The following is a 21,622-nucleotide window of genomic DNA, read 5'->3' on the forward strand; positions in this document are numbered from 1 at the left end:
GTGTGAAATAAAAATTGTTACACTATATCCTGGTAGCGTTGCAGGCGCAAGATTATTGTGTTTTGGCGTCGCGGCGGCGAAACGCCATCTTAAAACCGTCTTGTGCAGCGTGCGCTAACGCAAGCGCTAAGTTTTTCGCTAGCGTGCGCTACAATTGTGTAGGTTATCCTAAAACTCCATTCAAGAAAAACGTTTTCACCTCGACGGAACAATGCATTTTAGCTTAAGCCGTAAGGCTGAATCCATCCTTCTATTTGTTTATAACTTAACCTCGTTTTCTGTTCTCTCCTCTTCCGCTTTATATGTTTGTTACATTGTAATTAAAATTTAATTTCTTGTATTAAATTTTGAGTTTGGAAAGTTAGACCTCCTCCAATGGATGTTTGTCTCAGTCAAAGTTATTGATATTTTTAAGATTTAATTTCTGAAAGGGTTCTCGTTTTCTGCCATTATTATAAGTATTATAAGGTTGTATTATCTGGAAAGACGAGAAATAAATACACTAAAAAGTGTCTGTACAATGTTTTTTTTTTATTTTGTGCATGAAAATGGATACCTGACGCAGATCAGAGTGCGTTCAATTAACCCTTTAAGCTTCGAAGAATTTGGATTTCTTGATATATGTTATCTTAGTGAACGTATCCTTTTATTCAATTTAGTTTACAGCATCTTCATAACACCTTCATCAACCGAAGCTTCTAAATTTAGTTTAACTTAAACAAAAAATTAGTGAGTGGTGGTTAGTTTTGTGGTATTGTTTGGTTCGATCACGACTTTAGGCTTTCTTCTTTTTCTCTTCCTCCTTTCGTTTTTTATAAGCGATTATTAAATCCTTGATTTGTTCCTTGTTTTGTTTAAAATACATTGTTGGGTACCTGAAATAGACAAGAAACAAATGTAGTCTTACTTGGTGGAGAAATTATCACTGCCGCCCTCCCCTTTTAGTTTTGCTTTCAAGTATTCTTGTAACTTTGCACTACATATTAGGAATGCACTATCCAGGTTTATTCATTATGAAGGTAACCATGAAAAGAGTTTCAGGCAGCCAAATGTTTAAACGAAGACATCTTTTTAATTCAGAACGAATATATCATTTCGATTAAAGTTTAAACAACATTACGCTACAGAGTGCACCTTCGAATAAATACCACATAAAATTGGCATGGTGTAGCTTAAAAAGTTATGAACCGATAATAAAACTTTACGTTTATAATTTTTATAATGCGGTGGAAAGCCCATGTAAAGGTATTTTTTTTTTTACCAAATAATGCCCGATGACGCAAACTTATAGTTTTTGTACACCATATATTTTAATGCTCTGGTCACACTATGAACTCGGTAACCTATAGCGTAACTTCGAAAGAAGAGTGCGCTATAACATAAGCGTTGCAACTGCAGTCGTTTTGATGTTTAAATTAGTTTCGTCAGGACTCGATAGTTTCATGGCCCAAAATTGAAAGCGATAAAGACGATATATAAGTTACTTGACTGGCCACCGGCGCGTAACCTCTAGGAAGTAACCTATAAAATGCGCAGTAAACGATATTGTCCTCACGGTAACCCAGACTCAAATGTTTACGCTTTTTTCCCTGAAAAAAAAAAAGAAAGATGAAAAAGGGGGTGAAGGCGTATCAGAGGGAGAGGGAATTCAAAGAATTCCGAAACTATGTCTTGTCACCACAACACGTGCTCTCGACTTCCTCGGCGCCACGCCATCGGCAAATCGGCGCTTCCACAGGTGTGCACACCGTTGGCTTGCTCGCGCGGTCATGGTGGTGACGGCACTTGAGGCACTCTGTCCTTTTGTGCGGCCTTCCTTCATACTACGCGCTCGTGAGGGTCACCAGGGACACTCCAACAAAAAAGGACGACTGGAGAATCTGAATGTATGGTTTACCTCGGGGAAGCTGCTTAGCTAACAACTTGTGCCCCGCTGATGAAATGTGGCTGTCGTCAACACGGACAATCGGCGCACGGAATGTAGGGTACCTTGTGTGAGTAGATGTTTCATCCCCTCCTCAAACGCGATTGGCTAAAGCTAGTTTCTAAGCTTCGCTGGTGGAACTTCAGTCTGCTGCGGGACCATAATGGTATATGCCACGACTTCAGCTTTATGTTTATATCTGGGGCGAAGACCAGTTCTGTTGTGTCTGGCATTTTTCGTTTCTATGCGTGCGCACATGATATATAGACTCATATCTTCGTCGCCGTCAAGTGTTGTGTTTGCCTTATGTAACAAATATGTTTTGCCTGGGCTGGCGGGAATTGTATTGACATCTTAAAATCAATTGAACTATTTTTCTTAAGTTTTGTGATTTTCTACTGCACAATTTCAGGTCTTTCAGTCGGCTGTGCAGTTTTGTTTTACTATAACGGTGTTTGGAGTGTTTGACGGGATTTGATAGCACCAGGACGTCAGAATATTTCGGGCCCAGTACACTTCCAGTAATACATTTATTTGTTCTTCCGCAACAGGCATCGATAAAAAAAAAACGATGTTTGTTCGGATAACTATCTACAACATGTAGCAAAAAAAAACATAGCGAATAAAAAAGTAAGATAAGTTCAGAAGGGGTCAAGTGTTCACCGACAGTGGGCGGTGGACCTTGTTTAGAAACATACACCGCTGAATTCATGACAAAGTAGGGGTATGAGTGGGAAGTGTACTCCAGTTCGCTTGTGATTTGCATTCGTAAATGTTTTGACGTGTACGGCGAATGTTTGTGTAGGCTGGATTGATTAATATGTCATGGCTTAAATAGTACAAATTTGATGCGCGATAACAGTTTAATTCGAGCTGTTGTTGGAAAAGAAAAGCCCTCATTTGAAGGAATTGTTTGCTTCAATAGTAATTCTTTGGTAGTTTATACATGTTAATCAAGAATAATCCATTTCACTTAAAAAAAAAAGACAAAAGTAGCTCTAGAAATGTTTTTGTTTTGCATGGAAACACGCGCGGCACCATTCAAAAGGTTATAATCCTCTTTAGGGGTGCTACTCTCTGAATGTTCGACATGTCCTTTAAATATAAAAGTCCCAAGCGCTTAGTAAATACATTTCTTTATGTTCATTTTTCAGGCTATAGGAGACCGAAAAGAGTGCGGTTCAGAATCGAAGATCGGGAGAACTCGCACCCGAAGTGCTTTCTGTACCCGTGATGAAAGCATCGTGATGTGTCACGCAGTCTATTACGCCAAGCACTTCCACCCCCCTCTGCATGCGAGCTATTGGGGAGGAGGACAGACCGTTACGCCCCAAGCGGTTAACTTATCAACTACACGGATGGGGACAACAAACACAATGACGCAGCACTCGGCCGACATAACCGAACGCGGCGTCAGCGTTCGACTGGAGTTCGTGTTCTCCGGCGAGGGGGAGGAGGGGCTCTTTTGTTTCCACGACGGCCTGCATGAACAATGCAGCATGCACGATCCCAGCTTAGCACAAAAGCCGAAGTGGGTCAAGCTCGCATTCTCAGAAGATAGATCCGGCACTTAACGTCGCTTCGTCGATTGTTAGTATTTTTTACATTAAACTGTGCCCCGCGCTCTATTGTAGAAGATGACATGGCCATGCCCATAAGGCCTGTTGGCATGTGTACAGGCCTTGTGTTGAGTAAACACCGAGCGTGGGGAAAACAAACGGGTCAGAGCGCCCCCTATAGTTCGATCTCCTGCCCAATACCTCAAGGGCTATTTGTTTGCTCTTAGTACAGTGACTCCGAAAGATTGGTGAATAAAAAAAAACTTAAGAACCATCAGTGTGATGTGTTATAGACACCCCTTTCAAGGCCCATGCACACGCTTGCGTTTGGCTACGACCGCGTGAGATAAAACCGGATTTTAGGCCTCTTGGGGGGGGGGGGGGGGGGGTGCCTGGAGGCTTAAAAACCGGTCTTGTCTCACTCGGTCAGAGTCAAAGGCAAATGTGTGAACTGCCCCTTGAGGTAACCTATATATTTCGGATAGTCAATATAGTATATGCTCACACCATTGTGCACCGTTTTTCTTCTTTTTTTATTTGTTGTTTTATTTCAGGACATTGGTTTTTGTGGCCGTCGCGTGTTTGTGCTAACTTTGGATAAGTATTAAAGTATAACTTTTTGTATCCACCGAGTTGTAAGTGTTTTGGTGTTTTGTATCCTGTCGAATTAAATGACCACGTTGACTGCGATATATTTGTCGTTCCATTTAAAAATAAAGTGCGTGGGATGCGAGACGCTAGCCTCAGAGAGCTTGTCCAAGGCTTGTGTGTCACGTCTCAGGTACATTATTTTTGTAAGGAAGAAGTCTGTGATGAGGCGGCCGAGCTCACCATTAAAGAAAGGTTACAACTAATGGCGAAAAGTAGAAACAAACCATCTTACCCTCTAAAATATCTCAAGCATGTACACCTGTACTTCTAATTACAAAGATTCAGTCTACAATGAACCTTAAAAAATAGAGTCATACTAAAATTCGAAAATGTGCACCTATACCATAGATTACCGAGCTTAGACTGTACTATTATTAGGACTTGTTGTTTACTTACAAAATTGAGCTAGTTAAATCATTAGCAGTAAAAACAATGCAGGCAAGAGTTCCTATCCTAACTATTCCAGATTTTCAGTACCTGCGGGGACTTTTAATTGCTAAATGAATTCCCTAATGTGCTTCATTTCTAATTCACCATTTCAATATTTAACTTTGTGCTTTTATACCAACTCATGAGAACGAGTTAACGCCAAGAGGAGATAAGGGTCAGAGTAAAAAAAGATAACAATCCAGTCACCTCATATTCACAAAATGGGGTTTGCAGTGTTACGGTGAAAATTCACAAATAGCGTTCGCAGCATCTCAGGCGTTTCAGGTGGAGACGGGTTCGGCAGCAAGTTATCGCTAGCCCATCTTACATCCTCGCATTACCCAAGGATCAAGAGGTAGAAAGGCGCACCGCACTCCCCTCCTATGGTCTGCGGTTTTTTTTTTTGTTTTTTTTTCTAAGTTTCGGTATGGCACTTTAGACATCCTAATATCGTGATTGAGAAACCCACAGGAAAAAAAAAAGTTTGGTATTCTAAAATATAGAAACTGGTGCCATGATTATAGAATTTCATCTTCTAATTATAGCATTTTATTGATTCTGAACTAACTTTCAATCTTCTGCTTGCGAAACACTAGGAATGAATCATCTATTAACTTAAGAAATTGACTCATTATAGAAATAATATTCGAAATGTGTACTTCGCGGATCCTCTTTTTATGAGTACGCTCATAATTCTGTGACCCTATGCAAGATGAAATACCGTTCAATCTTTGTAAAAATAGATACAATATTTATGAGGCGAATGTTAGCATGAATAATCAAGTTTAAGTCAATTACAAATAATGCATCTCAATAATATCCTAATTGAATAAATGCCGTTCGCTCGTAGGTGTACGGAATATTCAGTTATAGATGCTTAATGACTGCGTTGCCTTCTTTGCCGTTATTTATTAAACACATTTAATGTGGTCTTTTTGTTTTCTGATTCGGTTCAAATTTGGTGCACTTTTAAGCAGTGGGTGACATTCTGGAGATAGTCTCAGTTGTTACTTAGTAATGACGCATAAAGAGTACTATTTAACGTTTAAATAATGGTTGGAAGAAACGTGTTGCTCTCGCAGATATAAATTCAGTTATAATTAGATTGAAAATCCACATCCACAAGTTGAAAAACGGCTCTGCTGTATTCGCTTACGATGTTCCCCTTCTTATTCAATTGATTATAAAAGTTTATGCAAGAGCGACGCACGCGTTGCCTATAATAACGAGTAGAATAAGGCACTCGTGTGTGCACTTCGGCATGATATTTTACATGCATTGTGATACAGTCGGCTGGAATTACATTCGTCCAAATTCTGCATGCGTCTTGACCACAAATGCGTCTCATGCATCATGGCTCAAAATGACTAAAATGCCTGTGCTTCTATAGCCAGACGACACTTTAAGGTTACCATTGACGGAATTTCCGCAAACATCCAGTCCCTCTTGTTATTGTGCTGAGGGCATGCAGCTCGCCTTCGGCATTCAACTTCCCCATAAAGTGACGTAAGAGCGATAAATTATCAACGAAAATTATAAACCGAGATAGGTTTTGCTAAAACATTACAAATGTGCCTCTAACAATTACTCTCTACTCAAACTAAAATCTCCTCACGAACCCAAGCTACAAAAAGACGACGTAATGATGACATGCATGTAACCATTATAATTATATTTTAAATGTGTATAAACTGAAGTAGGGGTTTCGCCCGCGACTGTTATGGGAATCGGCCCGGAAGTGTCTTGTGGCTGCGAGGTCCCGTTCATACATGCATCGAGCATGCGCCGTAAATAACGACCTTTCGTTGTCGATTCAATTAAACCGAAAAAGCAGCGCTGCTCGTAGGAAGTCTTAACATAATTGACACTAATCTGTTTTCTTTTAAATATATAATTGTTTCGTATTTCGTACCGTTAAGACGTAAGTATTATTTTATACACCTTTTTAGCCGCCATCGTATGGGAGCTGCTATTTTAGGATCAGGTGACACGACGGCCGTTATAAGCTGCTTCAACTCGTCGCTCTGCTCTCCCCTCCTCTGCTTTACAACGGCGTTGTATTCGTGTTTTTTCTTCACATTTCACTGGGTTTCTCGCCTTACATTGTAAGGTGTCGTCCGAGGCTTATATTTACTACCCAATTGCGTGCTATTACTACCTTTAGCAGTTAATTTTGTAATACGTTTTGCGTAATCTCACCGCCGGCGTACCGGAAGGTGTGAGGAGGTAGGGGGCACAAAAATCAGCTTCGCCCTGGGGCACGTTGAGCCCAATTATTTATGACAACTCAGGTTTGCTCAAACAATAGTGGCGAAACATGGGAAATAATGGAAGTAGCGCAATGTATATTTATATTCAAGCGTTAAATATCTTAAGAAAACCGACTAAATAAATCAGCGAAAGGATCAACTTTGTATGTTCCCTGAAAGCATCCCATTTTGCCTTCTTAACAAATCGAAAACAGATGCTTTTTATTGTATGGGACCACTCGAATTGTGGAGATAGGTAGCGAACGCTTAGCATACATTTTATGAGATTCTAGGTATATTTTAACGTCTACATCATGCGATTTGTTTGCGCGTGACATTACATAAAGATATGCTAGACGGTGTTAATTGTTTTTGCGATACAAACAATCGCTTGATTTTTTTTTTTAACGAATTTAAATAAACTGTGCACCGTGCTCGCTCTCATGTCCGCTTTCGTTCTGGGTATTAACAAATCTGTTAAGACAAAATCCAATTATATCAATACGAAAGTCAGAACTACGCCGCTGAAAACTCACAGGCACATTGAGAGTGCCTAAAGGCGGTAATACGCAATGCAGAAATGAAGCCGTCTGAGTGGAAATCACCCAGGTGCAGCGCTGTCGATGTTGTATAGTGGTTTACTTTTTGCGGCTGGTAACGCCGAAATGTACAAAACGCGTCTGTTTTAATAAAGATCTGCATACAAAGGTCCATGAAAGGGTGCGCTTAGCGTTTGATTTCAGACAAACATGCCGGAAATCACTTGCCTAGAGCCCTTTAAATTTATTCAGCTTGTATTACTCAAGACAAATGTCATACATCTCTTGACGCAAGATAAATGTCAGACAATTATCTTATTCACATCCTGAGTAAGCCAATGTGGGAAAAATGGTTTACTTTTTAATGGCACTATTGTAAAATGCTGATAATTCATACTTTAGCAGAACCAACAGTTAATGAAATTTCCCACCTCAACCTAGGGTGGACAATCTAAACATTGAACGAGGCCATATTACATTTTCTGTAATCACGTGTGTTATTACAACAGAAACATCTAGTATCTAAAGACAGACAGTGGATGTACGCGAATATAAAGTTGTAATAAGTGAGCTGCGACTAGTTCCTCGCGATTCAGCACATTGTTAATCAGGTTGACGACCCGCCCTCTTACTACATATCTATAACGTAGTCTTTCCATGTTTCTTTAGCTAGTGTCAGCGGGCGCTGCTGTAGACGATGGTAATCCTGACTGTGCACAATGCGTTTCAATTTGCAACTGAACCTGACCAAAATTAATGACGAACATCAGCAGAGACGTTATTAAGTATTTCTGAAGAAGTCAGCAGTGACTCGAAACAACTTCGTAGTCCTCTATACGTAGCTCAGCCCCACTTATTAATTGGTTGTATGCTACAACAAACACAATTTCCTCACAAAATTAAGCGGAAGTGATTTAAGACACCTATACAGCTGCGAGTGCGCTAAAACCGAAACCAATTTATTTGAAGCCACCCAACGGCCGCGGGTTGGCCAGCGCTATCGCTCTGCGGGCCGGGGAACTACTGTTATCAAAAAGTCTGTACTTCTATAAAAATCGTCAGGAAAGCAATAACTACCTAATGAAAAGATTGTTTCTCTATTCATAATACATTCAGATAATTCCCAAGTCATTTTGCGACATAGTGACAATTTTGTTCGTGATTTCTACTTCTGTTGACAAATTTCAACGTCTTAGCGACATGGTGGTATTTTAAATCTTCAAATTACACAAGGTAAAAACGACGCCATCCTTACTTTTAGGTTTTTTTTGTCCTAAAATATTTTACCCATCTCCCCCTTCCCTGCCCTATTTTGACCCTTCCCTTAGCGAAAAGTCGTTCAAAATCAGTATACTGAAAGTATACTGAAAGTATACTAATAGTGAACTTAGGGTATGTACTGAAATCGTACTAGTTTCACACTTTTATGAAACAAAATAGTGTACCTTTAGTACACCCCAAGTACATATGTAGTATACCTTAAGTGCACCCCGAGTGTACTTTTAACATACTATAAGTGCACTTTTAGGGCTCTTCATGTATGCTTTTAGTGTACTAAATGTACACTACCAGTACATATATGCGGAGTGTCCCAGATAACTTCCACCAAACTTAAAAAAAAGAAAAAAAAGAAAACGGAGCGTTCTCCGGGAGTGAAACCGACTGTACACACTAAACATTGTAACACCCATAATCGTGTAAAAAGGGTGTAGGAAGGGTGTAGGTTAGGAAAAACACCCTTTTTACACGCTTTTTACACGATTTCTGAATATCGGTTGGTGTAAAAAGGGTGTGCTGAGGTTTTACACCCTTTACACGCCCTCTTTACGCCCCACTTGCAGCGATGGTGTCTGAAATCGTGTAAAAAGGGTGTGTGGGGGAATTTTACGCCCTTCATCCACACGGTGAGAAAGGGGCGTAATGATGATGCTGTCAAATACACCCACGATTTCATAGCCGTTCATATTTATTGGTTTGGTGAAACTGTTGCTGATGTACGGCGGTACAAACATCGAGTGTAATTAATCGCCACACGGAGTCGCGTATGATTAGGAAGTGCTAAAGAATAGTTTTTGCAACTCCTATTGAATTCTTCGTTCGACACGAGCCTAAAATTACGTTTCGCGCGTGCATCAGTTTTATCGGTTCAACCTTGATTATAGAAAAACTCATCTCCGCTCGCAAAAAAAGAAAAAAAAAAAAGAATGAAGACGTGTAAACATACAGCCTAGGCAGCACACACTATTGCGCTGTTATGGAATTAAATCGGAAAGATTGTGCCGATATTATTTTGGTCTAGCCAATATCTGAAAAATGGGATGGGTCGCGCCGACGCTATCCTGAGATACCGTACGTGGCGCCGTTTTTGGTCGACTGTCAAGAGTGTCCTGCGTGAATCGGCTATGCCGGCGAGGTATTTCTATTTCTTGACTGTCTAAAATCCGACGTTAAAAACAATACAAAGCAAGATTGAGTGAAAGAGAATCTGCTTACTTTTAACCTGAGAAAGACTTTTTAAGGTGAAGACTTGAACAAACTGTGGCGCCCTCATTTCGGATATTACAAACTTACCTGACTGGGTTTCGCACTACTTATAGCACCTTCACTGATACTTTATTTTGGAGTGTAGCTCTGAAGAAACAATGTCGCAAGACAATCGAAAGTGCCGGAATAATGACACCCCCAGGGACGCGACTCATATCTCTGCGCAATGACACCAAAATATCTAGCTTTCCGACGCTTTTTTTTTTTTTTTTTTCTTTGGAACACGTGAAACCGCGTCTTCGGCGGCGTTAAAAATGTTTTTTCTTATTTATCTTGTGATCTCGCGGTCCGTACCAGATCATGCGCGTCTACAGGAGTGGCAGTTTGAGACGCTCAAGGTTGTACTACGCAAAGCAAGCCCTGGCGAGTCCGATTTCGCGACCTTCCCTGTGCAGGCAGGTGGCAATACAAAGCAGCAGAGGGAGATTAGCGGCTTTGTCCAACCCCCTTTGACCTCGTCTTCTGATAAGCCTCCAAACCTTCTTTTGTGTCTTCGTGTTGCTGTGAGCGAGTGCGAAGGCCACTTCTAGCAAATCAGAGGGGTGGCGCAAAACACGTGATCGCTCTCCGTAGGACAAGGACGCTTGGACGAAAATTTGCACGTGATTCGCTCTGACGCGCTGATGGGCTCCTTGGGCCGTAGTCTTTGCCGTATACCAAGTTATGGTGAGTTGTAGGGGCCACGTAGGCCCGGTTTACAAAACGGGGGGCGCCCGTCAGTGTATTCCTGTTTTTCGTGTGGTTCAGTCGCGGCCGTGATTTTTCGTCGTGAACGGCCGGAATACATCCATGACAACTTTTCGGAAATGGTCGTTTATTTCGTCGGATTCCATGGAATTATTGTGCTGTATTTGGTGGACGCATTTTGACAAAGAGCTTCTCATCGGCGGCCGCGAGACTTCCGTTGAATGTGATCGACCGCCTTCAACCTCGGCATTGTGTTTGCGTTGTGTTGTGCTGCCCGAATCGGATTACGCATCTATCACGACAGAGAGGTGCTCATCGGCGACCGCGAAACTTCCGCTGAATGTGAGCGACCGCTTCATCCTCGACATTGTGTTTGTGGATAGTTCTGTGCTGCCCGAATCGGATTATGCATCTATCACGGATTACATGAGATCGCTGTTTTATTTGTAAGTACTCTTCAAGCATGCTTCTGATAGTATTCCAAGGGGGCTATGTTCGACAAATGTTTAATTTCTCCTAAAAAGAAACTGAAGTGACGGAAGCCACGATCGTGTTTGGTTGGTTGGAAGGTCAAATGGCGAAAATAAGTAACTTTCGTCATTGAACCTCTAACCAATCAAACGCGATATCGTCACTTCCGCCACTTCCGTTTATTTTTAGGAGTAACGAAACATTTGTCGGACATAGCCTCCCTGCTTCCGTTTCAATAGACCATTTTACGGTTTACAAACATGAACTGCCGCTTGCGTCCCAAGCAACTCCTGGTCGTACCGTCTTTGCAAGCTTGTCAGTTTTGTCCACGTCACCAGTGCAAGAAAGCATAAACGTCACAAGAAAAGTACAGTTTGAGATTCAACTAGGGCCTTCGGTTGTACAATTTGAAGGGGTTATGAAACAATATCCGGTTGAAATATTTCTGACCTTACACGCACGGACCGCCACTGGTTTAGAAGCGTCTCGGTCGTGGTGGAATTGCGAGGGTAAAAGAGAACTATTTCTTTCAGTCTTGCTTTCGCCAAGTTTGATGACGTGCGCGTGAACGTAGCTTTGACCTTTGGCACGCTTGTAATTGCACGCACTTGCCCGCATAAGCAGAGACATGGCTGCGGCCAGATGACCTGCTTGCAATCGTCTATAGAGAATTTTGTAGAACCTGTGAGAACCTTGATTAAAAAATAAAAAGTGAACGAGGCATTTGCAGTCATTTTCTCGTGCACTCTTTTGGGTTATTACGCATTACTTTATGGGTGTTGGTAATCGTGCCTTTTTTTATTTCCCTTTCTGGCGGTGATACACACAATTTAGAAGGCGTACTGCGCAGACATAACGCCCTAATAAAAAGGTGTACAGAGGAATCACACCCTAATTGAAAGGTGTTCGGAATAACGTCGTCCTTTAAGGGTGTTAGGGAAAAACGCCCTATGTTAGGGGCGTTAGGAATAACGCCCTTTGTTTAGGGCGTTTTGCTACACCCAAATGGGTGTTAGTTATAGGACAAGCCATTTACACCCACAAGGGTGTTACGATGTTTAGTGTGTACGCTATTAGAAAGTCTCTTGCGAAAGTGCGCGAAATTGTTTTAGTGCGCCTATTTACTTAATTAAGAGTAACAAGCTAACTTTTTAAATCTTCGTTTAAAAGCCGAGGTGTGAAATGGAAAGTTGTAGAGCGCATTAACACCCAATTAAACCATTTTCAACAAGGTGCGCTTTGCATGCTCCTTTTTCCTAGCCTTCAAAAAAACGCCCGCGAAATACAAAAAAATACCGCGTGACAACTCGCTTCCCCAATCACGGCGTGCGAGCGCGCCGCGAATGTGCGTGCTTTGAAGGCCGGAAAAAAGCACGAAAACGTATTATGTTTCAAACACTTTAAATGGGTGCTTCTCAATGCACCCGGCAACTTTACAATTAACATCTTGGTCCTTAAAAGAATATTCGAAAGGTTAGCTCAATAATCTTAGTTATTTACATAACCAGGCGCATTAAAAAAATTTGTGCACTTTCTCAAGACACTTGCTAACGACAGTTGATTTCACTCCTGCAGAGCCCTCCGGTGTTTCTTATGTATGGTGCAAGTTATCTGGGACGCCGTGTATGTCGGGCATTTTGAATGGAAAGCACGGTCTCAAATTGACCAGAAAAATCGCCGCCTGCATTTAAAAAGCTGACTTTTCAAAGGTGTTTCTTTGAACGGCTGTATTCCAACCTGTGAAATTTCATCTTATACAGCTCCATTCTCGTGAAATGTTAAGAAACGCCGTTAACAACTCAATTGATCATGATAATGCAGAGGCGCCACCACCGGGAGATGCACTCTTAAAAGTGAGTCAAGAAATTAACGAGGAAATCTTTGGCAGCTCTATTCCTCGTGAGAATGACGTACCGGCGTCTTATGAAACTGTGTGAGAAAAGCCATAAAGAAGAGGTGCACTGCATTTTTCAACTGAAAGTATGTATGTGTAGCATACAAACATTATGCTCAGTGTTCTTCATGTAATTGATAAGACAGAAATTGAAATCCTACTTATCACTTTATTCAAGTTTCCGAGCCTGCCTCACTGTACACTCTCCTTTGTGATGATGGTATGCCATTACATCCTGCGTAAAAGGAGAAGAGAAAATTAGCCTATGGCCACTCTATGATATAACATCACATAATTCGCTCAAAGGACCACTATGTGAGGAAGGCAAGATAGTAACAACTTCATCCTGACAAAAGGGCCAGGAAAATCGGGCAATATCGTTTCTGAAAACCTGATACCTGAAAGAAGCTCTAACACAGAGCAAACAAAACGATTGGCATTTTCTTAATGCCTCCTTTTCTTTTGCTGTGAACACACATACAAGTCATACGCTATTACACAATCAGTGGTGCGGCTTAATTTATGATAAGCACTTTTTTATATAACTTCGAGCTTTTAGAGAAAATATTCAATATAATGGGTCGGGCATAAATGGTTGCTATGAACTATCCTATATATTTACACATTATCTGATATCATAAAAGCACTAGAGCAGGGTAGGGCTGTACTGCATCAGTTATAAATTTCTAACCAATTAAAAGTTGGCATTTATTTAATTTATTAGTATTGGTTATTATTCTTTGACAAAGAATAACTGGGCGAGTTGGTACGTTGGTGGTCTTTCAACTCCATCGAATATTCAGGTCCTTTTAACATTTTTTTCATGCTTTTGCTTTTTCTAACTGCTCTGCCTTTTGTAGCGGCTTTCGCCGCCACTAAAATACGTGACATAGAAACTCACTTTATTCACAACACAAAATCGCAAACTTGGAAAGCGTGCGGCTTCGGCATACGCAGAGATCGTCCGTCTCTACGGCACAGGCATCAGCACGGGCAAGAAATCATGCTGCTCGCTCTTGTAACGTTTTTCACGCTAACGCTTTATGAAACAAATCGTTGACGAGAGACTGTTGGAACCACACCTCAGAACTAGCATGACCTGTGATTGCGTGAACTGCCGTCAGACTGTACTTGAACGCTCCGCAAAAGCCTCGTCGGGCGACCGTCGTAGGGACGGCGCCCAGGACAGGCCCTCGGCTGGCCCTCGGTTCCGCCGCACGCGAATCTTTCTCACTCTGCAGAGAGAGCCATAAATTTTGAAGATACGCTCTTTTCAAATAACGAAATAAAACCGGGTAGAGCATAGTGAGAGTCCAGCATAGCTTAGCAAGCACACGGTACAAGACAAAGTTTGAAACCGCTTCGCAGAAACAAAAGGAACTTCCTCACCTTCGCTTGCACCAGTCGGCCATGACTATCCGCCACTTGCGACGCTCTGTCTCACAGCTCTCAGTAATCGCTTGCTATTATTGAACACGGTATTCGTCAGTAAGGTATCCAAAATATCCGCAAAAACGGCTAAAACGTAAAAAGGAAGCGATGCTCGAACTCTCCGGAATTCCAACGGCGGTCGAACGGAAGCTGATTGCAATAGCAATGGTCTTGCGCAGTTTTCAAAAGTGTCTTCTTTTTGTTCTTTTTTTCTTTTTTTTAAGACAAAACTATGCAAATCAATATATTAATAATAATAATGTTACTTTATTATATTCGTAAAAAATTAACAAACCGTTTAGTCCATCTTAGGTTTTATCTAAACTTTCGGTTTTATTTTTCAGTGTAAAACCGAAACTATCTCAAGCCATTTCTCCCTTGTCGCCAAGGCTATTTTGATTCATCAGCGCATGCTTGCACCGCTGGTATTTCGGCTTTTCTGGAAGGATCGGCTCTCGCGGCACATAAATAATGAGGGTAACCTCGTGTTTCGAAACAATGAGCGTGCCCGTCTTTTTTGACGAGGGAAAGGCACGTTAAATTTACGTCGATTTTTTAGTGTGGAAATCTCGATCGACGGTGTTGTTCGTTGTTGCAATTGTCAATCGCTTTTCACGTGAATTGAGACGTCCTTAGAGTTTTGAAAGATAAATCTACACCATGAAACACTTTCGGTGAAAGCTTGAGGTTGTTGCATAAAGGCGCCGATTTCTCCAGCCAATTTCAGAGCGAGCTTCCATTCATAACATCACTTCGCTTACGCGGTTCGGAAGTTGATTTGCGCTGCATGCGACCAGGCAAGGTGGAGGATCTTATGTCCCCATTATTAGCCGTGGTTTCTTTTGCCTCCTGTCTTTTTGATTGCTGTGGATGCAGATATCTGAAACAGCGTATAGTTACGCTGAGACCTGCATTACAAAAACATCGAATTATTTTGAGTTATTCATAGCTATGAATAACCCAAAACTCGTCACCTTTTCGCAAATTGTTTCAGTTGGGCTAGAGTTTATTTATAGCCCCTTTAAAATTGAAAATTCAACATGGTCAGTTACACTGTCAATTAAAAAAAGCTAATTAGACAACGTACTGTGACGTTTATTTACTCATCTAATGTCCACCGAGCCCCACAAATATCCTGTGAAAACGGCATTGGCCTATCGCGTTTTTAGTGTGTTGATGTTAACAATCGCACTATATATATATATATATACATACCCATTACTATAATTTGAGTACGCCGACTGCAAGCACTGAAAGTAAGCCTTTAGTACACTTGAGTGCACTCCTTGTATACTAATTTTGAACTACTTTTTACCGTGGGCACTACGATTCTGCTACATGTACTAGTTTTGTACGGACGAGTATACTTTCAGTCCTCCGCCATTTTTACTGGAAGTATACTTTAAGTACACTTAAAGTATACAATCAGTACAACGACCGCACTGAAAGTATACTTTTAGTATACTTCAGTACACTTCGAGTGTACTGATTTTGAACGACTTTTCGCTAAGGGTTGACATTTCAGGGGTGGGCTATCTGACCGCCACAATTACATGAGTTTCAGACCTCCGAACTGTGGCATCATGCTCTGCATTATTTCTTTGTGAGTGTATGAACCGACCAGATCGAACCTTCGATTTTTTGTATGCAATAAAATGTTAAACTCTAATCTGATTATTTTAAGCAGCTGCTTCGAACAGACAGTTTGCCGTAATAATGACCTGTCAAAACCGACACCACCCACCCTTTGGTGTCTGATTTGTATGCATAGCATTTGTTTGTGTCACTGAATCCATTCATTCTATCAAGGTACTATATTTTGGTCCTGATAACTTCACAATTGAAGTAACATACATTCTTACCTGCAATAGTCAATGCACTGGTCTCTGTATTGAAAATTATTTCCGTTTCCATTATTTCCTTTATAAACAAATTGTGCACATTGGTTTGTCGCATTATTATAGTACCATCGAGTCAGATTTTCACGCCCCGATCCGGGGTTATATTCTTGCCAGCATCTACCTCGTGTTTGATCTGTGAAAAGGGGTGATATTTCCATTATTAATTTATGTAACAAACGAGAAATGCTTTTTTTTAAATAAATTTTCCCGGCATAATGGGAGGAGTGTTATTGCTGATCCAGTTTAAGAAAAATGTACGCCATTAACTTTCGTTCCTGCGGTTATAGCTTCATGAAATAACATTACCCACTAATATTTCATGATATGTTTATTATGTCTTAAATACTCGCTACTTTTTCAAGCAAGAAAAAGTAGGAAAACAAAATTGCAAGATGACTTTCAAAAGTGTTCTCATTAAATGCATAAAAACAAACAAAAGTAAAAAAAAGCGTAGGTTTATGATATCTAATTGAACAAGAAATTGGAATTGATCGTTGTCGGTTATTAAAATTTAGCAAGCTAAAACAATAAAAATTACACAGGCACATACGTAAGGTATATGTGTGTTCACGTACCGACACAGCCGCTTCCGAGAGAACTTTTCTACGCTCGACTCGAACGGCCCATGAGAGCTTCGGATTACCTTACCCGACTCAGGTGCTGTGTCGCTGGCGGATGTTGCCGCACGCTTGCATCAGTTCCCCGCAATATCCATTACATAACGTTGGATAATATCCTGGCAATCTCAGCATTGCACAGCAGGCACTGCTTTGTCGTCCAGCTGCCGTATTGCGTAGCGAACCCTTCGCACGAGGGTATTAAAGAATACGGCTGGAGACGACACAGGAGATGACTTGGAAACAGCAGTCGGGACAGACGCCGACATCGCGTCTTCATTGTTATTCTAAAGTTTGCCATGTTACAATCAGTTAACTAAATAAAAGTTCGTGTTCTTAGCAACCGCTCCATACCACTTTAATTTCTGAGTTAACGCAAGTAGGCAGGCGAGCTGGTTAAAGATAGACATAGTAATTCTGGAGCTAAGGGACAAAAAGGGACGGACAGTCACGAAACTTCCTTTAAACGCCGACGTCGGAGTTTCGTGTCTGTTCGTCACTTTTTGGGTCCTAGCTCCAGGGTTACTATATCCATATTTAACTTCTAAGTCCGGTCTGAAACAACCCAAGACTCTCCATATGCATGGACATAATTTGTAAGTTAGATGAAAGCCGACTTTCTTTATCTTCAGTTAAGCCGCTTTTAGCCCACGTGTGAGACTTGATAAAAATGGTGTAGAGAGATGTGATTGTAAGACTTTTTAACTCCCCAACGGCGATAGCCGCGTTTTTTATAACGATCAGCAATGAGTGATTCCAGCAAGTGAGATATTTCGTTATTTTTATTCCGTCGAACATTAAATAAATATACTTACTTGGCCGGCAATATTCGATGCAGTCTCCCATGGAAGGAAAGAACTTGTCGCCGCTTTCATAGCAGTTGGTAATGCTGAATTCTTTACACTTCTTCGTATCTTTGTCATAATGGTATCGGACGAGGTTGCGGGGTGGATCGCACTTCGAAAGTGTTCTATTCGGAACGCTTAGGCAAAACTCTTTTGACATTCCAGGCCAAGACCAAGCATTTGAAGTTACTACTGAAAGACAGAGATAAAGTACTTGAACTGGAAGGAGTTTTGTGTCTGGTACATATATCTTTCACGTGAAGTGGTGTAGTTTCATTTTCAGTTGTCAATTTATTGACATAATATGATACGAGAACCAACTAGACCAAGCATATCTTTTAGCAAGTTATGAGAACACACACATATAGTCTCATAATAAATAGATCCGTCTAAAAAGATGAAACAAAATATACATTTATATTACTATTACAAATCAGGTTGCAGATATGAATCTAAAATATTATATCAATATATTATAAATATTTGCGTATAAGACGCTGAAAAAAATGCAGATTTTTATTACTATTACAAATAATGTTAGAGAATAAGCAATAAGCCAGGTTTCAGTTGCCTTCCAGTAGCCAGAAAAAGACAATTAAAAAGCCACGGGTAAATCAACACAAATGTTGTCACGAGTGTTATGTCGTATTTAGTATATCGTTAACATATGATATACCGACACATAGACCGACACGCGGCGTGGCTCTGCTTACCGACACGGCCGGAAGGCCGGGCATGCGCAGAAGCTATATGGACAGAGGCGGCCAGGCTTTCCGTGATTTCGCCAATGCGTTGTGTGGCGTGCGCTGGTTGATGACGTTGTAGACTCTTTTAGCTTTATTTGTGCGTCGTATTTCCTTCCAACGTATGTCGCATGTTAAGTCGGTCTTTTTCAGCTCGCTACCCGAGCCTGAACAGCAGTGGTATATAAGCAAACTGTGACTGAAAGGCGTTGCCTTCGACGATCTGTGCGCCGTAAACAAGGCTTGCTGGAGTTCCGACATAAACTTGCTGCCACCAACGTTGATTGCTCACGTCGTCGTTTGTTTAGAAATTTCGCTGAGCCAGTTCACGGCCGACATGGTGCCGGCGAATGAGTTTCTCGAGGTCTACGATTACTTCGAGACGATTTCCGCTCGGCCGAAGGGATCAGCAGACTGTGGGTCGGCAAAGTGTATTTATTAATTAATTAAATACAGACAGTGTCCTTCAATGATATCTTAATGCGAAAGCGTCAAACTGTCCTATTGAGCGAGCCGACGTCATCAGCCGCGCCAAACGGCAGATAAATTCCGAAAGCCGCGATCTCAACCATCCCAGCTTTGAAACCACACAGAAAACAACGCAAATCGGCAGTGATATGAGGCGCCGCACGTCAGTGTCAATTAGCGCCACCCCAGGGCGCTGCGTGACCGCGAGGCAGCGGCTCCACCACTCCACGCCCAAGGTCAGCGTGGCGAGGAGAGCTTGCGCGCTCGACTGTCGACGCAAGTACACCTCAGCCCAAAATAGGGGAGCGGACGAACGGCATGCATGCTTTCGCATTCACAACCCATAAGAAGTGTTTAGGTATACCTCGAGACTTTTTGTACCCTCATGATCAGAGGCACGACAAACGGTAATGCTTTGTCTGTTTTGCTGGCGATCACCTTCCGCTTGGTAGCACGGGTGTAGCGAGCCACCGACGAGCGCTTTGCCGATGCTTTGTGCGCGAGCACCGTGGGAACAAAATCTGGGTGGTCTCGATCAGACGACGGTTTCCCTGCCCATAAGGAAGTCTCAGGGACACAGATTGAAATGGAAGCCATACTTGTCTCCAATAAAGTACTTGCCGCTCACGCAGTCGTCCGCGCGAGGCAACCAGTGTTTTCTATCCACGTATACACTATCCACCTTCTGCGCCTTTCAGAGTTTGACGGGAACATGTGGAAACTCACTCCGCTACGTTTGCTGTACCTTTCGGTGCAATTAACTTCTACGCAGCTTTGCGGCTTGGGGAAATGCTTTGACGCCCACGCGTAACGTGCGACCTTCTGCCCACACCACCCCGCTCCGGCGCGATCGCAGTGCCGCCGTAGCTCCGTGACATCAAGCCGGCGTGTCGGTCTATAAAGAACTGCGACATGTCACCTTTCTTATGCTCACTACTCTAGAATGTGTTGAACAATAGCACCGCGATAATTATTTCCTAAATAAATAAATGCCCATAAAGACACAATTTAATTTCAGGCTGCTGTTTACAGAAGCGCCATACATTCAATTTTATTTATTTACCTTTAGAGCCAATCTATAAAAAAGAAATACTACATAGCGCGAGAAACTTGGAGTGAAATTTAGATATGGGGCGGCGTATTTCAGCTAGCTTGTTAGAATCTGTAAGGTGTATCCTTATAGATATTCGTATATCGCAGAAGATAAAACCAACATTCTCAACAAAGCACTGCTAACATAACATAAAACATGTTAACTCTAAAATTTGTACCTTAAATGTAGAAGATAAAGCGAAATCAACAACTGTACTTTTTCTTTTAATATTCCCATGTTCATTATGAACATAAACGCTCCTCTGTGATATATAGTCCTTTGCAACTAAAGAAGATAGGGCGCGGTTAAGACAGGCCGCAGAGGAGGAACCAGGCGGAACGCTGGAGAAGCGACGGGGAAACCTCCTTTCTTTAGCGTTCCGTCTGCTTCCCCCCCCCCCCCCCCCCGGCCCGTCTTACCCTCGCTCTACCTATTTGAATTACAACGGAGTATAGAAGAGTCGTATTTACTTCTACCCAGAGTATTCGACAGTCAAACATTCTAGACAAAACGTTCAAGATACCGAGTGTACAAGCAGACAACGTTACCTGGCCGAGTCAGTCTCGCCCTACACTCTTAAAAAAAAAAAAGGGTATCGATAGTCTTCCCTATAGGGATGAACGGTTCTTGTAACCTAAAAATAGCATCGTTAACATTGTATAAAAAAATGCACATTCTATGATTTATTAACATTGTATAACAATGCACATTGTATTCTTTTTCTAGATTTATTTGTTTATTAAATGGTCTCTTGTTGCGTTGTCTGCCATGTAGGGGTGCCAGGGGCTCGTCAAGCTGCATATAAGCAGCTTTTTCCCTTGGTACCCCCCATCATGTGATGGAAAATAAAAGCTGATTTGATTTGATTTGATTTGATTTGATTTAGAAAGGGAGAAACATTCGTCCCTGAAGCAGGAGAGCAAAGTTCCTCTGTCGCCTGCATCTCATTATGGTGGCCCCGAATCGAGCAAATCGAGCTCGATAAGGCTTAACGAGGACGCTACGTCTTTTGTATGAAACGAGAGGAAACTAACCACCGGAAAGAGTTGAGCACGTTGGTTACACATATTTAATAGACACCAGCTGAACAACCCAAGCACACAAATGTAAGAAGGACGAGAGAGACGCATTCAACCGCTGGACTACCAACTGAAATTTAATGAAACACTTCATCTTCATCGACAGGCTAGGATCAATCATACCTAGCTAGCTTCACTTCTTCCTCTTTTTCCTCATTATTAAACTAAGGCATCCTCCTCGTCTGTTGTTGTTCAGCTGGTGTCTATTAAGTATGTGTAACCAACGTGCTCAACTCTTTCCGGTGGTTAGTTTCCTTTCTAGTTACCTGAGCTCTTTCATGTCCAATTTTCACCTCATCGATTCGGCGGGACTAAGCCTCCTCATTGCAACCAACATCTGCCAAGCCAGATTGCTCACACCCTGCATACAAAAGAAAATCATACTGGATGATGTGCAGGCTTTCTTCGGAGCGGTTCAGCCATCGCAGGGACACGCCCAGCGGGTTTCGAAGATACTCAGGTCTGAAAAATGGCGGCAGGTGCGTCTTCTTACTGACG

The 21,622-nt window shown here is 41.8% G+C and overlaps 1 protein-coding gene across 1 annotated transcript in view; it reads right to left on the reverse strand.

Moving 5' to 3' along the window:
- Window positions 1–775: 775 nt before the first annotated feature.
- LOC120836541 (inter-alpha-trypsin inhibitor-like) overlaps window positions 776–21,622 on the reverse strand; it is a 31,794-nt gene continuing 10,947 nt past the window's right edge. Inside the window, exons 2-4 of the mRNA XM_040205503.1 lie at window positions 17,712–17,933; window positions 16,241–16,412; window positions 776–875 (exon numbers count right to left, since the gene is read on the reverse strand). Coding sequence (XP_040061437.1) covers window positions 776–875; window positions 16,241–16,412; window positions 17,712–17,933 — 494 coding nt within the window. The remainder of the gene's footprint in view (window positions 876–16,240; window positions 16,413–17,711; window positions 17,934–21,622) is intronic.

This window comes from Ixodes scapularis, unplaced genomic scaffold (assembly GCF_016920785.2).
Source record: "Ixodes scapularis isolate PalLabHiFi unplaced genomic scaffold, ASM1692078v2 PGA_scaffold10__122_contigs__length_95168666, whole genome shotgun sequence".
NCBI lineage: Eukaryota > Metazoa > Arthropoda > Arachnida > Ixodida > Ixodidae > Ixodes > Ixodes scapularis.